The following is an 18,983-nucleotide window of genomic DNA, read 5'->3' as shown; positions in this document are numbered from 1 at the left end:
CTCTGGACAGCCAAAATCCTGGCTCCATCAGACATGCCAAGAGTACATTTTAAACAGGGATGTTAATCCTGCTCAGAGCAGGATTAGCTGCCCCTGAAGCCTCTGAATGCCAACCAGATGTTGCTATGCAGCTGGCAAAATGCCCAAAGCAGCTTTTAAATTCCTTTTTCTCTTTTAAGATGGAGGTCCCTTTTACTGGTAAGCAATATGTTCTGGGAATCTCAAGGGATTACAGAGCCATCACAGTAGATGGCTCATTTTCACCCACTTGTAGTCCACTGATGCCAATCAAAAGACTCTCAGGCTACACCTGTATTAATAAACGAAGGAGGTGGACTGGCACAGGACTATCCCACATATTTTTAGCATGCTCCACAGTCTGGTTCTGGCTCTCCCTGTCACTGTCCAGGCAGTATTCAGGGGTCAGACCTATGGGTTTTCATTCGCAATGGCAATTTGGTTGTGGCTTCTGGAAGAAGAAGAAAGCTGAGCAATATGGACATAAGCTGTGCCACACTGCTTGGCATCAGAGCCAGAGAACAGGCCTTGGTTTATTTTATTTACTACAGTAGATTTAGCCCCATTGCTTTCAGTAAGCATTGGATTATACACAGAAAAAGATATACAATAGATTTTAAATGTTAAAGACATTCAGCCCAGAAAATTGTTTAAATTGGAGTTAATTAGATACCAGCAAGAGCATGCTGTGCTCCATGCCCATACCAATTTATGTATCATCTCTTGAAACCTTGTATCTCCAGAGGAATGCCTGCAGCATTGTAAGCATAACTAAATTAAGGTTGATAAGTAACAGATCGATTTTTGCCACCTTCCAGGCCTCTTCTTGTATAAGAGGAAATGCATCTCAAAAGCAGATTTTGAAATGGAACTTGGTGGTAGACGATTTCTTGCCAGGTAGTTTTTCTTGTCAAATGACTTAGACATGATCTTGTAGTCACCTCAGTACCCTAACCTCTTCTAAACAAACTATTTTACACCATGCTTCTGGCTGAACTTAGGCCATATAAGCACGTTATATGTGACAGGAAAAAAGCAGGTTTCCCCCATTTCACCATGTAAACAGAGAACCATATTTCTTAACTAATTACCACAGAGCTCACCTTATTTTCCCAAGCTCTCTCAATCACTCAACATACCCTCTTCTATCTTCTTTTATTTCTCCACCTATCACTCATTCATCCATGACTCGCAGTCTTTTCCATCCTTTCCAAATTGCTGCTTTTTGCTGACACAGCAGCCTACTTAGATAATGAAAATCAAATTGCTGTAATAAGATAATGTCATGCTTTTCACTAAGAACAAATAGAAGCAGAACTTAGAAGAAATCTGGAGGATTAGGAGCAGGGACATTGTTATTGGTTAACTCCGAATGCCTGAGACAATCTGCCAAATCTTCTGAGTGTGCCTCACGTGGTTAAATTATCCAGAGATACTTTGTGCTCAAAGAAGTTAGCAGAGTAGCCTCAGGTAAAGAAATGTCTTTCAGCACATACAGAAAAAGCCCTGAAGAGCCCTTGATGTAAGGAGAGGGTGTTGAAACACATAGCTTGGGCCAAAAAATGTATCTGTAAAAGAGAAACAAATCTAATAATAATTCTATATCTAAGATACTTGGAGAAGTTTTTACAGCATTATTTTTAGGTGTCTTTAAACCACTGATTTGTAGTGAAGGATCATAAATATTTGAAAGGGGTATCTGAAGTCCTGCAGTAATCAAGTGCAGACTTTAGAAATCCTTAGCAGTTGTTCAAATTCCTTTGCAGGGCTGGATAGCAGCTCTTGATATGAAGTGGTGTTATCTTTGACTGCTTATGTACCTCTTGTCTATACTTAGTGTGTTCAAGGCTGCAGATGATCCTCCCTCTCAGACATGTTAAGAACCCTGGCAGTATTCAGGCTCTTGCGGAGCTTTCAAAGCTTTCAATTCTCCTACCATTTGCAAAAGTAAATCTATGCTGCTGAATTACAGAGGTGATTTCCCATTCTGGTCACCAAACAAGACCGATGAGAAATGTCTGTCCAGGGTCCCATTTCAATGCTCTCGCTGATTTTGCACACATTATTCAAACTTGCACTGTTCTCTGCATTGCTGATGCTTTTGTGTCAGGGAATGAAAATATGGTTGCTGACTAAAGTGCAATACTGTACATACTATTCCATTACACAGTGGCTTTTGTCTTTTCTAGACAAGCAGACTTGTTCTCAGAGCACTTATCATGTTGAATAAAATGGAGCAATATGGCTCTTAAATTCAAGAAAGTAATGAGGCATTCCTAGAGTCGAGTTGAGTCTACTACTCTAGAGGCATGTAACACAGTCCATAGAAATAAGACAGGGTTGTATTCAAACGGCTTACCGAAGGGGTATTATTTATCTCACCTCAGTTTAAATACCTAAGAATGAGTTTCTTACTCTAACACTGATCGTGTAATAGTCAACAGGAAGAGAGAGGAGCCTCCAGGGGGCAATTCACCCCAATTATTTTAGATATTGATCTTAAGGTGGGACTATAAAGGCACCCTCTGATTTAGACAGCTAGAGATGTCTAAAGTTGGACAGGTGACTCCCAACCTAAGCAGATATCTAGGAGATAGCTGGAATGACTGATCCTCCAGGTGGAAGGATTGACTCTGTGACTACTTTTCTCTGTTGGCCAGGCTGAAGAGGCCTGCATATTATTTGTCTCTTGAACTTAGACTCCATGGAGACATGTCCGATACAGGGCTTTTAGGGTAAATCATATTCTCACCTTCAACCACTGTGGAGGGCTCCATCTACAGTAAAGACACACATAGTCTGGAGAGGTAGCATAAGAAAGCATGTCCAAGCCTCTCTCAACAACCCAGCAAGCAGGGGTCTCTCAAGGCTGTAATTGTACAAAGATAGTTTGCAAGGTGAGAAACAGGTCAGAGGTGGAGCAAGGGCATTGTGCTGCTAAAGAAATGTATAAGCTATTGTCCTAGAAAACAGGCACAGGAGTCTGGTGAGCAACTATTATCTCCCAGGTTTCGTCCACTGATCTGGGAAAGCCTTCTCCAGCAATTTCAGTAGAAAGCCTGATACTGGTATCAGCCCAGCTACTCTGATACGTCTATTATTCCAAGAATATTTTCCTTGCCATAAAGGGAATCCTAACATGTCCAAAAGGATAATCCTCTATCTGCTTCAAATGTGAGTGTATCTGTGACTAGGAGGCAGACAGTGTTAATTTTGTAGAGCATACTTTTTCAATGAAATTATTTTAAATCATTTCATCAATGTGGGGGTCTGGTTTTCACTTTCTAATACACATTTCTAGTAAGTTACAAACCTCAGTGAAGTCTCTCCCTTCCCCCTACCAGCTAAAAGGGTTGACTATTTTACATCAAATACACCTAATATAACTAACTTTGTTACTCATGCTTATGTGATGAAAAACAAATTGGAACCACAGACATATGTATGAGAAACATATTTGGGGACTCCACAATATTTCAATCCCTTTAAGAATAGGAGAGTTTTGTAGCTTTATCACAGGGCTTCCCAAATGCTGGGGATGGAATACAGGCCACATGACCTGCTAGGTTTGCAGGGAAACAATGTGAACCTGGTAAAACTACAACTGTATGGGGGAAAATTCTCACAGAATCATGAAGGAACTGCTGGAGCAAAATGAGACTTCTCCTCTGACTCTGAGGTTGGGTCTCTTGGGTCTCCTTCCTCTGGATGACTCTGTTTCTTTTCACCAACAGAAAATTCTGGCTATTCACTTTCCATGTGCTGCTCTAAGTGTATTACAAGGCAACAGAAATCAGAAAAGGTCCCCATGGTACATGATGGATTTCAGAATTCTCACAGCTGTCACCAGCCAAAGACTGCTTTACAGATTAAGAAAGAAAGGCAAGCTATTAAAACAAAGGAATGTTTTGGCTAGGGTCAAAAGTATGAAATCGGTATCACCCACCTCTGTGGCCCTGATCCTGCGCAGACTTGTACATATGCTTCATTTCTCATACTGTGGGTACTCCCATTCGCTGTCACACACAAAGAAAAGCACGTGAATCAGTGTTTTCAGGGTCACAGTCAATTGTTTGTAAAATGAAAGTTCTAGTGAAGTCTACTTAAAAACCTTATGACTCATCTAGCATATTCACTAAATAAATATTATATAAAATGTAGTCAATATTGGAGCCTGATATCGTGAACTCTCACACAGACCAAAGCCCTACCTAAGCGCTCACATACATTTCTCCAGCCTGTGGCTGCCTTTGCAGCCTCTCCACCCTATCTGGAGCCCTCTTCCCAAGCCAGGGTTTCAGCAATAGTTTCCTGCTAAAAATATAGTCCAGTGGAAACTACGCATTCACAGGACAGTTCAAAATTTACTCTGTTTTAATTATTTTTTTCCCCAAGAAGAAATAGAGACTAAGTTTGAAAAAAATTATATTTATTGTGAACCAATGCACTGAGTTTTATACATGCCTTGGTTACTTAATTAAAAGCCTCTAAAAATAGGCATTTGTAGCTCAAAAGTAATACATTAGAACGACATGCCTCAGGTGAGCTCCTTTGCTCATTAAAACTGTACATTTGAGTTTATATGTATACAAGTATCAGCAGCTCTGCTCTGGTTAGAGCCTTTGTAGGTGTTTTATATTATCACACTGATGCCAGCATAGAGCTCAGACAAATGTCAACAATAAGCAAGGATTCAAATCAAAACCTGAGAAAATACTTGAAACTCAAATCCATTTTTCTTTTCTTTTGTTCAAAAGTGCAATCACCTACTACATTGTTACTCTCTGAATAACAAAAGAAATTATTCATTTATAAAGGTTTGCATCTTGAAAAGCTGATTAGTAATGCTACTATACATATAAACAGGGTTCAAGGTTGGCTCCTTTATAAATTAAGTTTAAAAATATGTCTTTTATTTCAAAATAAGGAGACTAAAACATTCTGTGTGAAACCCTGGCCTTTTGAAGCCACTAGCAAAATTCACATTGATCACAGCAGGTACAGGATTTCATTCCGTGTACTTTCTGCATGCCTAGATTTTAATAACATTTTTTAGTTTTACCAGTAAGGCAAAGACATAGGGGTTTCATATCCAATGGCTGCTCCACCATGTTAAATTGATACCGAGCCACCAGAGCTGAAGGGCAGCCGAGAAGCTTCCACACTACGGTGTCTGCTGGAATGTACTGGTGACTGTTTGACAGCTTCACCTATCCGGATCCTTGCAAAGCTTGGTGTGATCTAGCGCTCCTAGCTCTGCTTCTCATCATCAGCTGGTATTTCTCATGATAATAAGTTTAGAACACTGTGTGGCATTAAAATTTGAACAAATACCCCACAGTAAGTATTGAATTTATGAAACCATATGTCTTATTGTAATGAAGTCAACTGTTCACATCATGAAATCATTACCTGTCCTTGAAAAAGAGATTGGCTTTACGCACACATATACACATATATATTTGTCATACATATATATTTACTTATTTCTTAGCCTTATTTAATTCTTGCATATCCAGGATTCTATCATGGCTTTTTTGCACTTACAAAGCGTATTTCTTTCCATCATGCTTATTTTACAATAAAAGTTCAGCCTCTGCCCAGATTTTTGCTGGTAAGAATGCCAGTTGTCTAAGACAAAGTCTTAAAACACAAAGAATGGGAGTTAGACTGCTCTCGGTCCAAGAAAGCTCAAACTAATGCTTGCCTAAGACAAAAAGTACAAGTTATGGCAATATAAAAACATTAATGACAAGGGATACACTTTTTCTAAATGAAAGGAACATTACCTATATCAAACCGTTCATGATTATGTAATTTAGTGACATACAATATACAATAATTCCATGGAGGAAAACCATACAAATATTATTTATTAAGTATATCATAGAATTATCAATGTAATAAAGAACAATTGGAAAAGGTAAGTGATGCTGAAAGCTATGCTTTCATTGAAGGTGGAGTTGCAATGTCTGTTAGACAGCATACTGGAGAAATTAAAAAGGGAAGGAGGCAGATGACATTATAGCCGTTTTGCACAGGAGGAACAGAAGAATCAGCTCGCAACCAGGGACACAGGAGGGAACTGAGACCTCCAGATGCTCTCACATGTAATCATAAGGCTATACCTCTTCAGACCTCCTCTCTAGCACCTTCCTGAGAAAGCAGCTTACCGGCATGGAGGGCAGCTGCAAGGAATCAGAGAGGAGAGGTGTGCCTGAGCTTTACAAGCTACAGCAGTGCATTTCCCAATACGTTTGCTGGAACTGTGCTCTGCAGCTCACCCTGTGGAATGCGGCCAGGGGGGCTGGCTTGGTGTCTTGTCTGCAGTTGCTTCAGAAACAACTAATTTAATAGTAATGATGATAATAGTATATCTGAACAGGACAGAGGTTAATTTAATTCTGTGAAGAGGGATATATACCTTAGCACAATGAAACCATTATGGGAACCAGTTTTCCCCCAAACCAAGATAAGAGCAGATTGGAATGAGAATCTTGCAGCCACATGGGTAGGGAAAACATTGAAAATGTGGGAATGGGAGGTAACATGGCCCTTTCATCTCCCACTCAGTAATTATGCATGACTATAGGCCCAGGCCAGTTTTCACTGAAGGCAATGAAAAGTATCTTATTAATTAACTTCAGTGGCCTTGGAGCAGAACTCTTGGAGCAAAGCAGTCCACGTGACAGCTTGAATCTGTCGGTGACTCTACCATTTACTAGGGTGAGGTTTAATGTTTTGGACGCACAACTGAGACAAAGATTTTCAATCAGAGAGAGGAAAGGAGGTAGACTGAGCTTTTCTCAGTTGGAAGCTATTCCTCACACACAGAAGCAGTAAAAAGTGAAATAAAAGGGCCGTGAAGGAAGGAGAGGAAAGACTCAGATATTATATACCTGAGTTGTGATTGCTTTGTGCTGGAACCTTTTTTAACACGTTACACAGTGCTTTCAGAAGGATGCAGAGATGTGATAAAACAGATGCAGCAGATGCAGGAAATATAGCACTTCTCACAGGACAGACTTTTGGGGGTAATTCAGTTTATTAATGGCATGTATTATGGAATAACAAGTTGCAGATGATCATTAAAACTTATCCTTAACAGACATTCCTTGTGTATTCATCTTTTGTTGTTTCCATAGCAGGGATGAGAGAAATTTGTGTAGCCTGAGACTTTTGAGTTCCCAGGGCTCACATTTGCATTTTTGACTTGTGATTTAAAAGCAAGGATTATTTTTAAGGATGGTTTAATTAAAAAATAATAATGAAAGAATTCTGTCACAAGAAAAGCTTGTGATGTGATATATTCCAAGGACAGATTTGGCTCCAGGAATCTCATCCTCTTGCTCCCCTCATTTTCTCAACAGCCCTAGCAAAAGCAATGGCAAATTTCCACTCCCATTAGAGATTCATTGCTCTCCTCAGAGCAAACACTGCAGCTTTTAATCTTTGCCTTCTAGTCCATCCAGCCTCAGCACTGGCGATTTAGGAGGTGATCCAATGGCTCTCCCGGTGAGCTCACTTGCTCCTTCTGGTCCCATCAGGAAGCTCTATAGTACTTGCAATCAGAGGCAGCCAAAGCGCAGATAAAAGCCTACCAGGGGAGCAGCAGTAGCGGCAATATGGTATAAAAAGGCAATACTTTATTCCCAATCTGTGTGCAATGTGATCAGAATCAGGGAACATATGCCATGACCAGTGAAAGGACAAACCTGAGAGTATAAGATGTATAAAGGGAGGGATAAAGGCTGTGAATTTGCAAGCAGAAGAAAAATCCTGGCCATATTCTGGAACAAAGGCACAAATGACCACAAGGTGAACACGACTATATCAGTTAAACTTCATGGCTCTAAACCCTGGAACGCAGGATGATGGCCTTTAGTGATGCCTAAGCAAAACTCCAGATTGGAGCTTAAAATGACAGGGAAGTTAGCAAATAAGTGAGGAATTCATTCGGGAAGGAGGGAGAGAGATGGATCGTTTTATTTCCTTTTCTGTCAGACTTATCAGCAGCTGACTCTGAAGTCATGTGCTACGTCTCAAAGGACAAGTTACATTTCCAGCCAAAGTTTACAGAAAACATTCTCATGTACAGAATGAAAAATATTGCCCAGGGGGATTTTGGATTTGCTGTCACTGAGAGCTTTTAAGAGTAGCTTAGACTTTTTAAAGGCTAGATTAGACAAATGTCTGTCCAGACTAGCTTATGTTGTGGGTGTATTGTGAGCAGGGGACAAACTAAGCCACTAATGTGGTCTTCAGACCACCTGGGGTCTCTTACAGGCCTGTTCTTCAATTATCCTGTGCCATGCAAGTGCTATGCAGGACAAGATGATGTAGGCCCAGGCAGAACTGGAGAGGCGGCATTTGTAAAGAGGATACAAATGGTGGAGGGCTGATACACTAGCTGAATGCCATGTTGTTTATGCCATGTGTGTGTCACCAAGTCCACTGCTGGTAACACTCAGTGCCAGGCATCCCTGATGCTAACGAATGAAATGTGTGCAGCCAAGGAGGTGGCTTTGCAGACAGAGTAAACAACAACAACAAATGTGATCGAGGCAAAATGTAAATATAACGGTAACCACTGTCAGTGCCATACTGCATATGTGACAGATGTGAAACACTGTAAGTGCTAAATGTACCCAAAATAAAAAGACACAGATGTCCTGACAGCAGGCGATCTGTGTGTTTCTTCTCTGTGCCAATTCCATATAGCACTTTGTAGTCCCCAGCTGTGAGCCCACACAGATAGCTCCAGACTCAAAAGTTAAAACTTAATCAGCCCCAAGCTTCTGTGCCCCAACAGGCAGCAGTGACGTCACTCCGAGTGCCAGTGCCCGCCGGCACAGCGTTCACGGGTTGCTGTGACTTGGGGCTGCTCAACCCAGAAGAGAGGAAAGGAAAAAAATGCGGAGCAATCTCCATGAGCAATCAAAAGACATGTTGCTGATCATGCTACAGTATGTGATGGCCAATGCATCTATCAGACAAGATGAGAGGAGGCCAGGCACTGCAACGATGTGCAGAATTCCTTTATCAGTGCAGTCATCACCTGGCAAAACACCAGAGTAGGGATAAAGCGTAATCTATTCATTAGTGCAGTCAGGACCCTTCTCACTGTGTCACGTACCTTTGCCAAAGAGATCTGTACTAGTATGGACCATGCATTACAGCGTCTGGCCTCATTAAGTGGCAGCAGGATTATAAACCTCATTTTCAATACCCACTAAAGGTAAATATTTGCCTTTAGAGATGAGAAGAAATAGAGCAGGGAATACAGCATAAACAGTGTGTGCCATGTCAAACAGTTATCTGCTTGCAAAGCAGCGATCCAGGACAGCAGAGCAGCCAACACTTCTGCATAATCAGGAGGGGAAGAAACCAGATGAAATTTGTGGCGGTTACAGGCTTGCTCAGGTTTAGCTAACGGTATCTCAACACAAAAGTGTAGCAGACAGGTTTCTGAGCAAAAGAAGTGCAGGCAAGGCCTCAGCCACCATGAGACCATTTGATCTCCAAAGATGCAGTGGGGTGCTGCATATCCCATACTTACAACATGGTGTATCCAAATGTAGTTGATTAGTATTACAGGCCACCATGTGTAATAAAAAGGAGTTTGAAGCCTTCTGTGCCTTCAAAGGCAGAGAGGGCACAATCCAATTAATACCAGGTGACAAAGGCCTACACATAAATAGTATAAACATCCTGACAGACATTGGAAATGAACCATTGTCCCACAGAGCCTGAACTGTTGGCACCCAGAGCCAGGAAAGCACTGGCAAGGAAAAGTTGATTTCCAAATGTGAGAGCGCTTTTGGTGAAGACCACTGCCCAGCACACACATGGAAACAGCCAGGGCCCCGAGGAATACTTGAAAATGGGCAGCTGATAAAGAGATATGTGAAAAAGCTGTGTGAATATGGTGTTACTGTCACCCAATACAGCATGTAACCACTCTGGTATGTGGTTTATTATAGCACTCACGCATAGTACTCATGTAATATTCCAAGTCCTATGCGTGCTGCTCCAGCAGTACCACACATGCACACAATACCACAATCAAAAACACATCTTCCTGGCAAATTTTGACAACCTATATACCATGTATTGCAACCACCCGCACACATATGACGTGATGATAACAGCTGCCATTGCATCACTAGCAAATACTTCAATGGACCAGCACACATTTTCTCAGAGAGAGAGAATCTTCACACAGTCTCTGAACAACCTACAAGCAGATGGCAAACTGCACATGAGGAAAAGCTTGATGAAGCACCCAACACAAAGGCAGTATAAGCAAATATGCTGATGATGAATCTGGCTAATTGAATGTTTCACGAAGTAAACACATCAGTAAAAGCTATCCCACCCATTAAAAACAGGCTGCATGGCAGAGAGATTCAGAGCACTTAATAGTTCGTGGGTTGCCACTTGTGAACATTGCTGGTGGGCAGTCCAGTCCAGGACATGCTGTAAATATTGCCACTAGTGGAAAACCATGGCCCAGCAAGCACATAGCATATAGCATTCTTCCTTTCTTACAGGCTTCTTGGATGTGACAGGGGCAAGAAAAACTTGCCATATCACTAACAGATGTAGCTCAGAGGAAGTCTTGATATGCTGAAAATGGGTTCCACTATTCTGGCAAATATACTAGTCCTAGGTGTGATGATTTTGGTCACAAGCTGTAGAGGACTAAGGTTTCAGGGTTTTTTTACCCAGAAACCAAGCAAATGACTGAAACAACCCTAGAATATTTAACAAAGAGAAATGAGATGTTTAAGAGGGTTAAAATAATTGTCTTATGATGGAATGGCTGAGCTATAAGCCAGAGGTGACTGCAAGGGAACTGGTGTAGATACATGAATTTCCAGCTAGTTTGATAACTGCCCGTGGCGTGTGTGCTGGGCAAGTTCGGTCTGTGTTTTGCTGTATGGCACTGTGTACATACAGTCACAACAGTGCTGCCACAGGCCAACCTGTGCTCACAGCGAGGCTTTCATCTCATCCCGCAATCGTTTCTGTTCTTACATGCCAGGCAGCAGAGCTGCACACCTGTCTTTAGTTAGCTGGCTGCATTCTTTCTTATTTCTCCAGAACGCGTCCTAATCTACAGAAGATTTAGCTTGTGAGTGTTGCCTGGACAGCAATGCTCTGAGCATTTTCATGTTGTGCTTAGCATAGTAATTCCAGGAATCTGGCATTTCTGTGCCAGGTTGTGCTGCGTTGCAGACTGCGAGCAGCAGTGGCTCACAGGACCCACGTCGCACCCGTGGGACCCCTGGAGCCAGAAAGCTCCATCTCTCCTCCGGAGCACCCCTCCACCTCTTTTGGCACAGGCTTTCTCACAAGCCTGAGTGAGTATGGCCACCGGCACACCACTCTCCTTGAAGCAGAGACAGGCAGGGCAGCAATGAGCAAGCTGAAGTGGGGTGTGAAGCCATCCCCACCGACCCTGCCCCATCAGCAGGGCCAGGCAGGGCCGGGTTCCCGTTGGCGGTGCTGTGCGGATGGCGGGTGGTGTTAATGAGCCCGGCTGTGCCATGTGTGCAGCTCTTCTGGAATTCTGTTCAGAAACACCATGAGAAACTCAGAGCATGTACTATTTACGCTGGTTATTAGAAGCAGATGCTAATGTTTCTCTGCTGCGATCTCCCAAGTATCCTGTCCTTTTATGATGTGTGGCATGTGTTTGCAGTGTGTATGTCTCTATATCACACGCAAATAAAAGGTTACTTTCACCATTTGTGTTGTGTTCATTGATAATGAGGACCTTACAACCTCTTTCTGTGGTCTTGCCCCTGCAGATGTTGACTGTGGAGCTGAGGTAAGCATCTGTAGTAATATGTAGGGCTGCTGTATGTTGTACATGTGTGGATGTCTGGCATGAGCAATGGATGAAGTATAAGTCAGAGCAGTAACAGTGCTCTGAGCTGCCTCCTGGCACTAGGTAACACAAGGGCAACCAGGATGTCTTACCTGTATACATATGGTTCAGTGTTTGAGAATGGCAGGCCCAAAACAGTGCAACATTCACTTTCTCTCTCTCTCTCTCATATATATTCGTATATATGTATATTATATGTATATGTGTATGTACATATACATATATATATATGCATAGAGTTTTTTCACATCAACCACCACCTACAAACAGAGTCTGCAAATAGTACTCTACATACAAAAGTTTATCTGGAAAATGATACCCACATATATAAAGCAAATATTGTTTGCCTGGGTATTTCTCAGTATAATTTAACTAACAACATAGCTGATTTCACTGTGTAAGTAAATTATTTAATAACTAGAAGATTTGTTCACATAACTCAAGTGTCCTTTAGTAGCAGAATACAAATAATTCAATGCCTGGATCAGACAGAATGGGCCTAAAGTGATACTGTCATAAATCCCAGTCTTATCAAGCTTTCTTAATCCTGTTCTCCTGGGGTGACTGGGCCCTGTTTTAATGGATCCACATGCTTGAAGTTTCTGTTTCTAATTTCATGTTTTCAAGCCTTACCTTTTACATGACAAAACAGGGCATGCTTAGAAGATTTCTTAGGCTTCCTTTAGAACTACCAGCCCGAATTTGGGAGTTCTCAAGACAATGGGAGTTCTCAAGACAATGAGCAAATCTACACTTTCCAAAGATTTCCTCCACAGTCAAATAACACCTCAGCCAAGGTGTATCCACTTTTGTCTGTGTTTATATGACATTTTGGACAAATTCTAACATAAACGCAAAATGTACAGTTATGTTATTCCTACCCGCCAGGTGGACACTGGTGTAGTATCATGCTATAGTGCCCCATACTTTCGTCATATGCCACAATTCTTTTCTTCCTGAACTTACACCACCCTTGAGATACAAAGCTGAAATACAATATCCTGAACCTGTGTGAGGAAATTTCAATATCCTGAAACTCCTGCTGTGTTAGTCAGTGTCTTGTCTACACATTCACAAAACTCCTAGGAATACTTAAAGGTTTGCTTTTGTAACAAAGACTTAAATCTGTGTCACAACAAATACTAGAAGCCATAAGTAATCATATGGGAAGGGGGGGAGAGTGGAGAGAGAGTGACTATGCTAACTGGCTGTTTTGGATGTGAGCAGGCCTAAACATCGGCTTGGTAAGCGATCGGGAAAGAGATTGGCCACGTTCCTCGGGTGAACACAGTCTGGAGACAAGCTACGCAGGGTTGTATCCTCCAAGGCCAAAGAGTCTGTCATGCTTTTCTAAAGAAAGAGAAAGAATGGATGTGATTTAGATTGAAGGTTGCCAAACTTTAGTACGTAAATCACTTCAGAATAGAGTCTAGGTTGTTTAGTGTCATGGATGCAACTCTATATGAAAGAGAAAGGGGATCTACACAGATCTGGGAGCTATTGTTATTGCTGCCTTCATGTGGGAAAAAGAAATAGGTAGAAGTACAGAGAGTTGAGAGCTGGCAGTTCCCTACCTGCTGCTCATTAGCCAAAGACGGTCATCTTTGATCCATCAGAAGAAACTATATAGTGGGACCTGGATGGCTTCAGATAATGTCATTCCTGAACCATGCTCTGTTAGGGAAACACAGAACAATCACTGCCATCTTTTGCTATTATAGCTCATATTTGTTATCTGCTTGCTCCTTCTCCATACTCCTCCAAGAGCCACTGTTTCCTTCCATTCTCAAGTCCTTGTCAGGGCAAAACTCTGACAGCCCTTGTCCCAGTGTTTGGAGATACTCCTACCACAGTTTCCATACCAGCCTAGGTAGACAAGCTGGACCCATGATAGTTCCTGAAGGGGGTGCATCTTTGCACCACACTCACAACCTTTTTGTCTTCACAGAGTGAAACAGAAAGACATCCAAAGCAGTCCCACATACACCCATTACCATTGCCAGAAGCAAGAGTAGTTTCTGACACTGCATACTTTGGTGCATACTAAGTTGGGAAACCCCTGATCTAAATTGGTTTTCCATTTTTTTCACATCTGACTTCAGCTATCCGCCAATAGCTTGGTGTCAGTACAGAAGTAGCATTATTGTACGTATAGTCTTTTCAAAAATATGTGACTATTTCTTTGAAGTCGGACAGACTAACCTTATTTCCGATCACACCTGCTTCTTCCTATTCCAAGCCCTTGATTCAGTGACACTTTCAATGGGCAAATCTCCTTTAACATGTCCAAGAACTCCACAGAAGATCTGAAATAATTTAGACCACAGGTGTGCAACAGTGTAATTTTTAAATCTCTAATTGTAAGAGTCTCTTGAAGTTCAGCTATGTAAAATGTTCAGTATAGCAATCCAGCTATCTTGCACGTTCATGAACTTCTTGCACTTAAAGCCCTATATATAAATGATTATTCAATGTCTTCAGAATTATTCTTGTTAGATGCAAATAACAGGAATGAAAGCTATATTTTCAGTCACCAGGCACATTTGTTTATGTAAAATTATACACACAATTATTCATGTATCCTCAAATTTTAAAATGCCAAAGCTATGTGTACAACTGAAAAACAATTTAAACCAAGCCCCAAGAACATTAAAATGTGCAGCTGGAATATGTGGATTTTTATGGTTACAAATTCTTTCATTCAAAAAGTCTAAAAATGTCTATATACAAATTTGTATATGGAAAGAAGATTAACTGGCAATGTAGCCTGTTCACAGGCTACAGCTGATATGCCTAAAACTCTTTTAAAGATACCATAAAGGCTATTTTTATGTTGTATGTACTCACTTTTATTTGGTATCATTTACAGCACATTGTGAGCTTGAAAATGAAATATTTATGTAGCTTTTTTCCCTTTATACAGTAGAAGGTCAGACATTCTGGTCTGTAGGACAGTCCTTCTCTTCTGATTGTCCCTGGTGGAAACAACTGAAGCCTTGGCTTTAACAGAAACTAGAAGAGTCAACCACATAATGTTGGGTGAATCTCCGTAACAGCAATGTGTTCCTTCAAAGCTCTGCCTACCCTTTATTTGCCAAACAAAGGCCATTCTTTGCACCTTAAGCCAGGGTGGAGTAATTAGGGGGAGGGAATGGCAATTATGGTCTAAGAGGATGGGGAAAAATACAGAGGACAAGCGAGGTACAACTTGTAATGAACATTGTTTATAGTATGAAGCAGGTCATGAAATGAGGAATGGGGCAGGTGCTTTCCTGTGATTTGAGTATTAGGGCTGAGAGGTATTTCTCTTCCTTTTTAATATTCAGCATGCTGGGAAGAACAAAATGGGTGAAAAGCTTCTTTAACACCCCTGAACACCAGAATCATCAGAGAAACTGAAGGACTACAGATCAAAAAAAGCCTGCCTTCCATGGTCTCACTGAGCTGTGAACGCAAAAGAAGAAAACATGTTCTCTCCACCCGATACTAAGTCCTGCCCCGTTTCAGAGGCTGAGAGGGTCTGTTGGCACGCCTGCAGCCTGCCCCGTGCCAGCCGACCGCCATGCCCGGGAACGCGCTCCTGCAGACGTGGCGTCTGTGCTGTTATTGCAGCCACCAGCGGTGCGACTCTGACACCTGACTTTCTGAAACTGGCTGGGAAAACCACCCAAGGACTCACGGCAACTCTAAAAGACGTCACACTGGGATGAAAGCAAAGGGGAATGTCCAGACTACTTCTGATTTCCACCATTTGGTGATTCGCAGCACAGGGTACATGAGGTATCGTTGTTACCCGGACGGATAGTGAGATCCTGACCCGAAGGAAAGCCCTCACCTAAGGTCAGGTTATACAGCGCAGGAGCCGGCCTGGCCTGACACAGCCCAGCATGGCAGCCTGGGCCCAGCCACCAGCCCTCCTGGCGGGGTGCACTCTTCAGAAGCTGGAAAGAACAAAACAACAACAAAACTACTTTCATTCAGCTGCCGGTGACTCGGTCGGTGGCCAGGGGCTGTTGACGAGCGGGCGCGGGCACTCTTAATGACACCCCGCTCCCGCTTGGGGTGGAGCCGCCCTTCCCCGCTCCCGACGTGCCATCGGGGCCCTGCGGATCTCCCTCCAAGGCCATGGTGTCTGTCATGAGGGTCCCGGCCACAGGCAAGGTGGTAGGGAGGGCGGCGGGGCCAGGGCAGAGGGCTCCCTCTCCCCCCCGCTGACAAACCACCTCCTTGCCGCAGGAGGCACCGCGACATCCTCGACCCATGCATGCAGAGCTGGGAAGGACAGTTCATGGCGGAGCTCAGGAAGAAGCAGATTGAGTGTCATCCAACAGCACTCACTCTTTCACTGGGTTGTGTAACGCACCTTTTAATCACCACGCAAGGATCTGGATGCAAATATGCCCTTATGCAATGGGGTGAGTAAGATTCTGTGCTGCCTGCAGCCTCTCTTCCAGGCAGTGCGGTTGCCTTCTCCGCATGATGAACTTGAATGTCAAATATTAATAACAAAACAAATTATCTCCACCCTATCATCAAGGTGTGTCATGGCTGATTCTTGTTTAACATCAAGGTTTCTACTGCTCAGGAATCCTTCCTGCAATCCTGGGCTCTGGCTGTATCAGTTCTGCGAGTGATTAAGGAATGACAAAAATCCTGAAAAACTTCCTGGCATCTGAGCTCATCTTCATCCTCTTCCACGGTTTGCTGGGATGGGAGGAGAAAAATGGAGCTCCAAAGATAGAACGGCTGGAGTAATTCTTGCAAAACTAGCCTAACCCAACCATCAAAGCACTTCCTTTAGGTAAGAATTCACCCCCACCAAGCTCATAGTGCATAAATAAAACTGTTTTTCAAAACAAAAACAGTGTTTCATACAATAAGATTTTGTATAGATCATAAATGACACTCCCATTGTCCTAGCCACAAGCTCTTTTGTGCATTCAAGTGTTTAGTCTGATCAAACAGCATCAGAAATGTTTTTTATAATGTAGATCATTTGGAGAATCATGAAGCAGCTGAAAAACCATTCATTAACAATGGTTAATTCTAGGACTTTTTACTCTGTTGAGGTTACAACTAATTTATGGTTAATTTTTTGATTCCTCCATTTCATGATAGCTTGATAGTACCAGAGAACTCTGAATCTTTTTAAGTGACTCTTCACAGAAGAGCCTGAATGATGCTAACTGGTGGATACGCTCTCTTGCTTACAAGTGCCATAGCTAGTTCCAGATCTCTGCAGTGATCTAAGTAGTCGTAGGCCTGATGTACAAGGAGATGCTGAAGGGGGTTGGTCAGGCTTCAGAAGAGAAAGCAGAGGTGAGATCTTACAGCTGTGTTCAACTACCTTACAGAAAGGTAGAGGAGGCCAGACTTCTTTCTGGAGGTGCACAGGGAAAGGACAAGAGGCAACAGACACAAACTGCAACAAGGAAAATTTGATTAGATATCCGATTAGATATAAGGAAAAAAATTTCACAGTGCAGGAGTCAAAGACTGGGACAGGTTTCCCAGACAGGTTGTGTCTCCTTAGACATACTCAGCAGGACATGACACTCAACAACCTGACCTAACTTCAAAGCTGGCCCTGCCCCGAACAGGGACTGGAGCAGATCAGATGCCCTCCAGAGATGCCTTCCATCCTGCATTATTCTGTGAATCTATGACACTATGGAAAGGGGTGGTAGCTGTGGATGGTGACAGTCTGTTGCCTCATAATTATATATTCAATACTCAATCAAAAGGAGAAAGGTAACAACAGTGAAAAGATGGGATTTTATAAAAGGTAGAAGAATGTGTGAAAGAGAAGGGAGAAGGAGAGAATAAAAACTAAATTAGGAAAAAACTCAACATGAAGGAGCACAGAAGTATATAAAATAAATAGGAGCAGATTCTCATTCCTACCAGAACACCTTCAAACCACACTGGCCATGCAAAGAAGAGGCAGATGATAGGTACACCCACTTCAAAGCACATTACTGCATATTACTCTGAAAAGAGGGAAAATATGTCTTACTGTAAATGTAAATTCAGTCTACTGTTTCTAAAGGACTGGTGGCTCAAGGATGAAGGTCCCTCTCAAAAATATATCCTCACTTTCATTTGACTAATAGATTTACATGTAAAAAGTAGCCTTTTAAAAAGATTCCAGTAATGGAAATAGTAATTAGTACACTAGTAATAATAATTCGTGAACACTTCAGAAGTTTAATCATAGGTTGTATAGTGGTTCGTCTTACCACCAGTTCAAAATTCAGCCTCAAGAGATAATTAAAAAAATACAGTAAGTGGTCTCTTTTTCTCTTTCTGCAAATTAGCCACATGCAGATCTTATTCTCGTTCCAACATCTGAGGGTTCCTGAGCTCTTTCTGAACTGCCTACAGGCAAGTGTTTCTCTGAGCAGTCAGGCTTGAGCACTTTCATGTTGGATTTCTGTGCCGGGTTACCTGGCCACTCCATGTGGATTTTCCTTCCTGATGGTGAGGTGAACAAGTTAGCTGCAGGAAGTGTCACACAGAAATGCCATAAACCAAATGAAAAACAACCATTTGGACAGGTAAACCAATGACTGAATGAAATGGGAAGCCACTAAACATTTTCCCTCCCTTCTCCTATCCTTAATGATGAGTAGAGGATTCGTCATCCGATGCTTGCATGATGCCCTCTTTGACTTGGGTTGGATGGTATCCATATTACAAAAAATACCACAAGAACTGGAAATAATTGGTACCTCTTATAACATATGCAGATCCTGCGTGGAACACAATGTCTCAGAGCAAAGTCTTTGATGTTTCTCAGTTATATAACCCCCCAGGGAAGGAGGATGTTATTATTTGCAGAACACATTCTCTCTACTCTCTGTATTGAAAAAAAAAACCCAACAAATCCTTGAGATCTTCACTAAAAGATCACCTAGAAATCAAACAGTTATGTGATGGCTCCTCTTCTGTGTTATCTCATTCACTTCCCAGATCAGAAAATAGAGCTGAGTAAATCTGAATCCAGCTGTTGTATTGTTCCTAGAAGATTAATCAGTTACAGTCACAGAAGTCAATGAAAACTCATGCC

General features: G+C 42.1%; 1 protein-coding gene across 1 annotated transcript in view; it reads right to left on the bottom strand.

The window, feature by feature from the left end:
• Positions 1-15,478, bottom strand: part of PREP (prolyl endopeptidase) — a 299,065-nt gene extending 283,587 nt beyond the window's left edge. The window contains exon 1 of the mRNA XM_009327938.1: positions 15,473-15,478. Within this exon, the coding sequence (XP_009326213.1) occupies positions 15,473-15,478 (6 nt within the window). The remainder of the gene's footprint in view (positions 1-15,472) is intronic.
• Between the last annotated feature and the right edge of the window lie 3,505 nt (positions 15,479-18,983).

This window comes from Pygoscelis adeliae, unplaced genomic scaffold (genome assembly GCF_000699105.1).
Source record: "Pygoscelis adeliae isolate BGI_AS28 unplaced genomic scaffold, ASM69910v1 Scaffold76, whole genome shotgun sequence".
NCBI lineage: Eukaryota > Metazoa > Chordata > Aves > Sphenisciformes > Spheniscidae > Pygoscelis > Pygoscelis adeliae.
The sequence above is the reverse complement of the archived record's forward strand: the minus strand, read 5'-3'. Positions and strand labels throughout refer to the sequence as shown.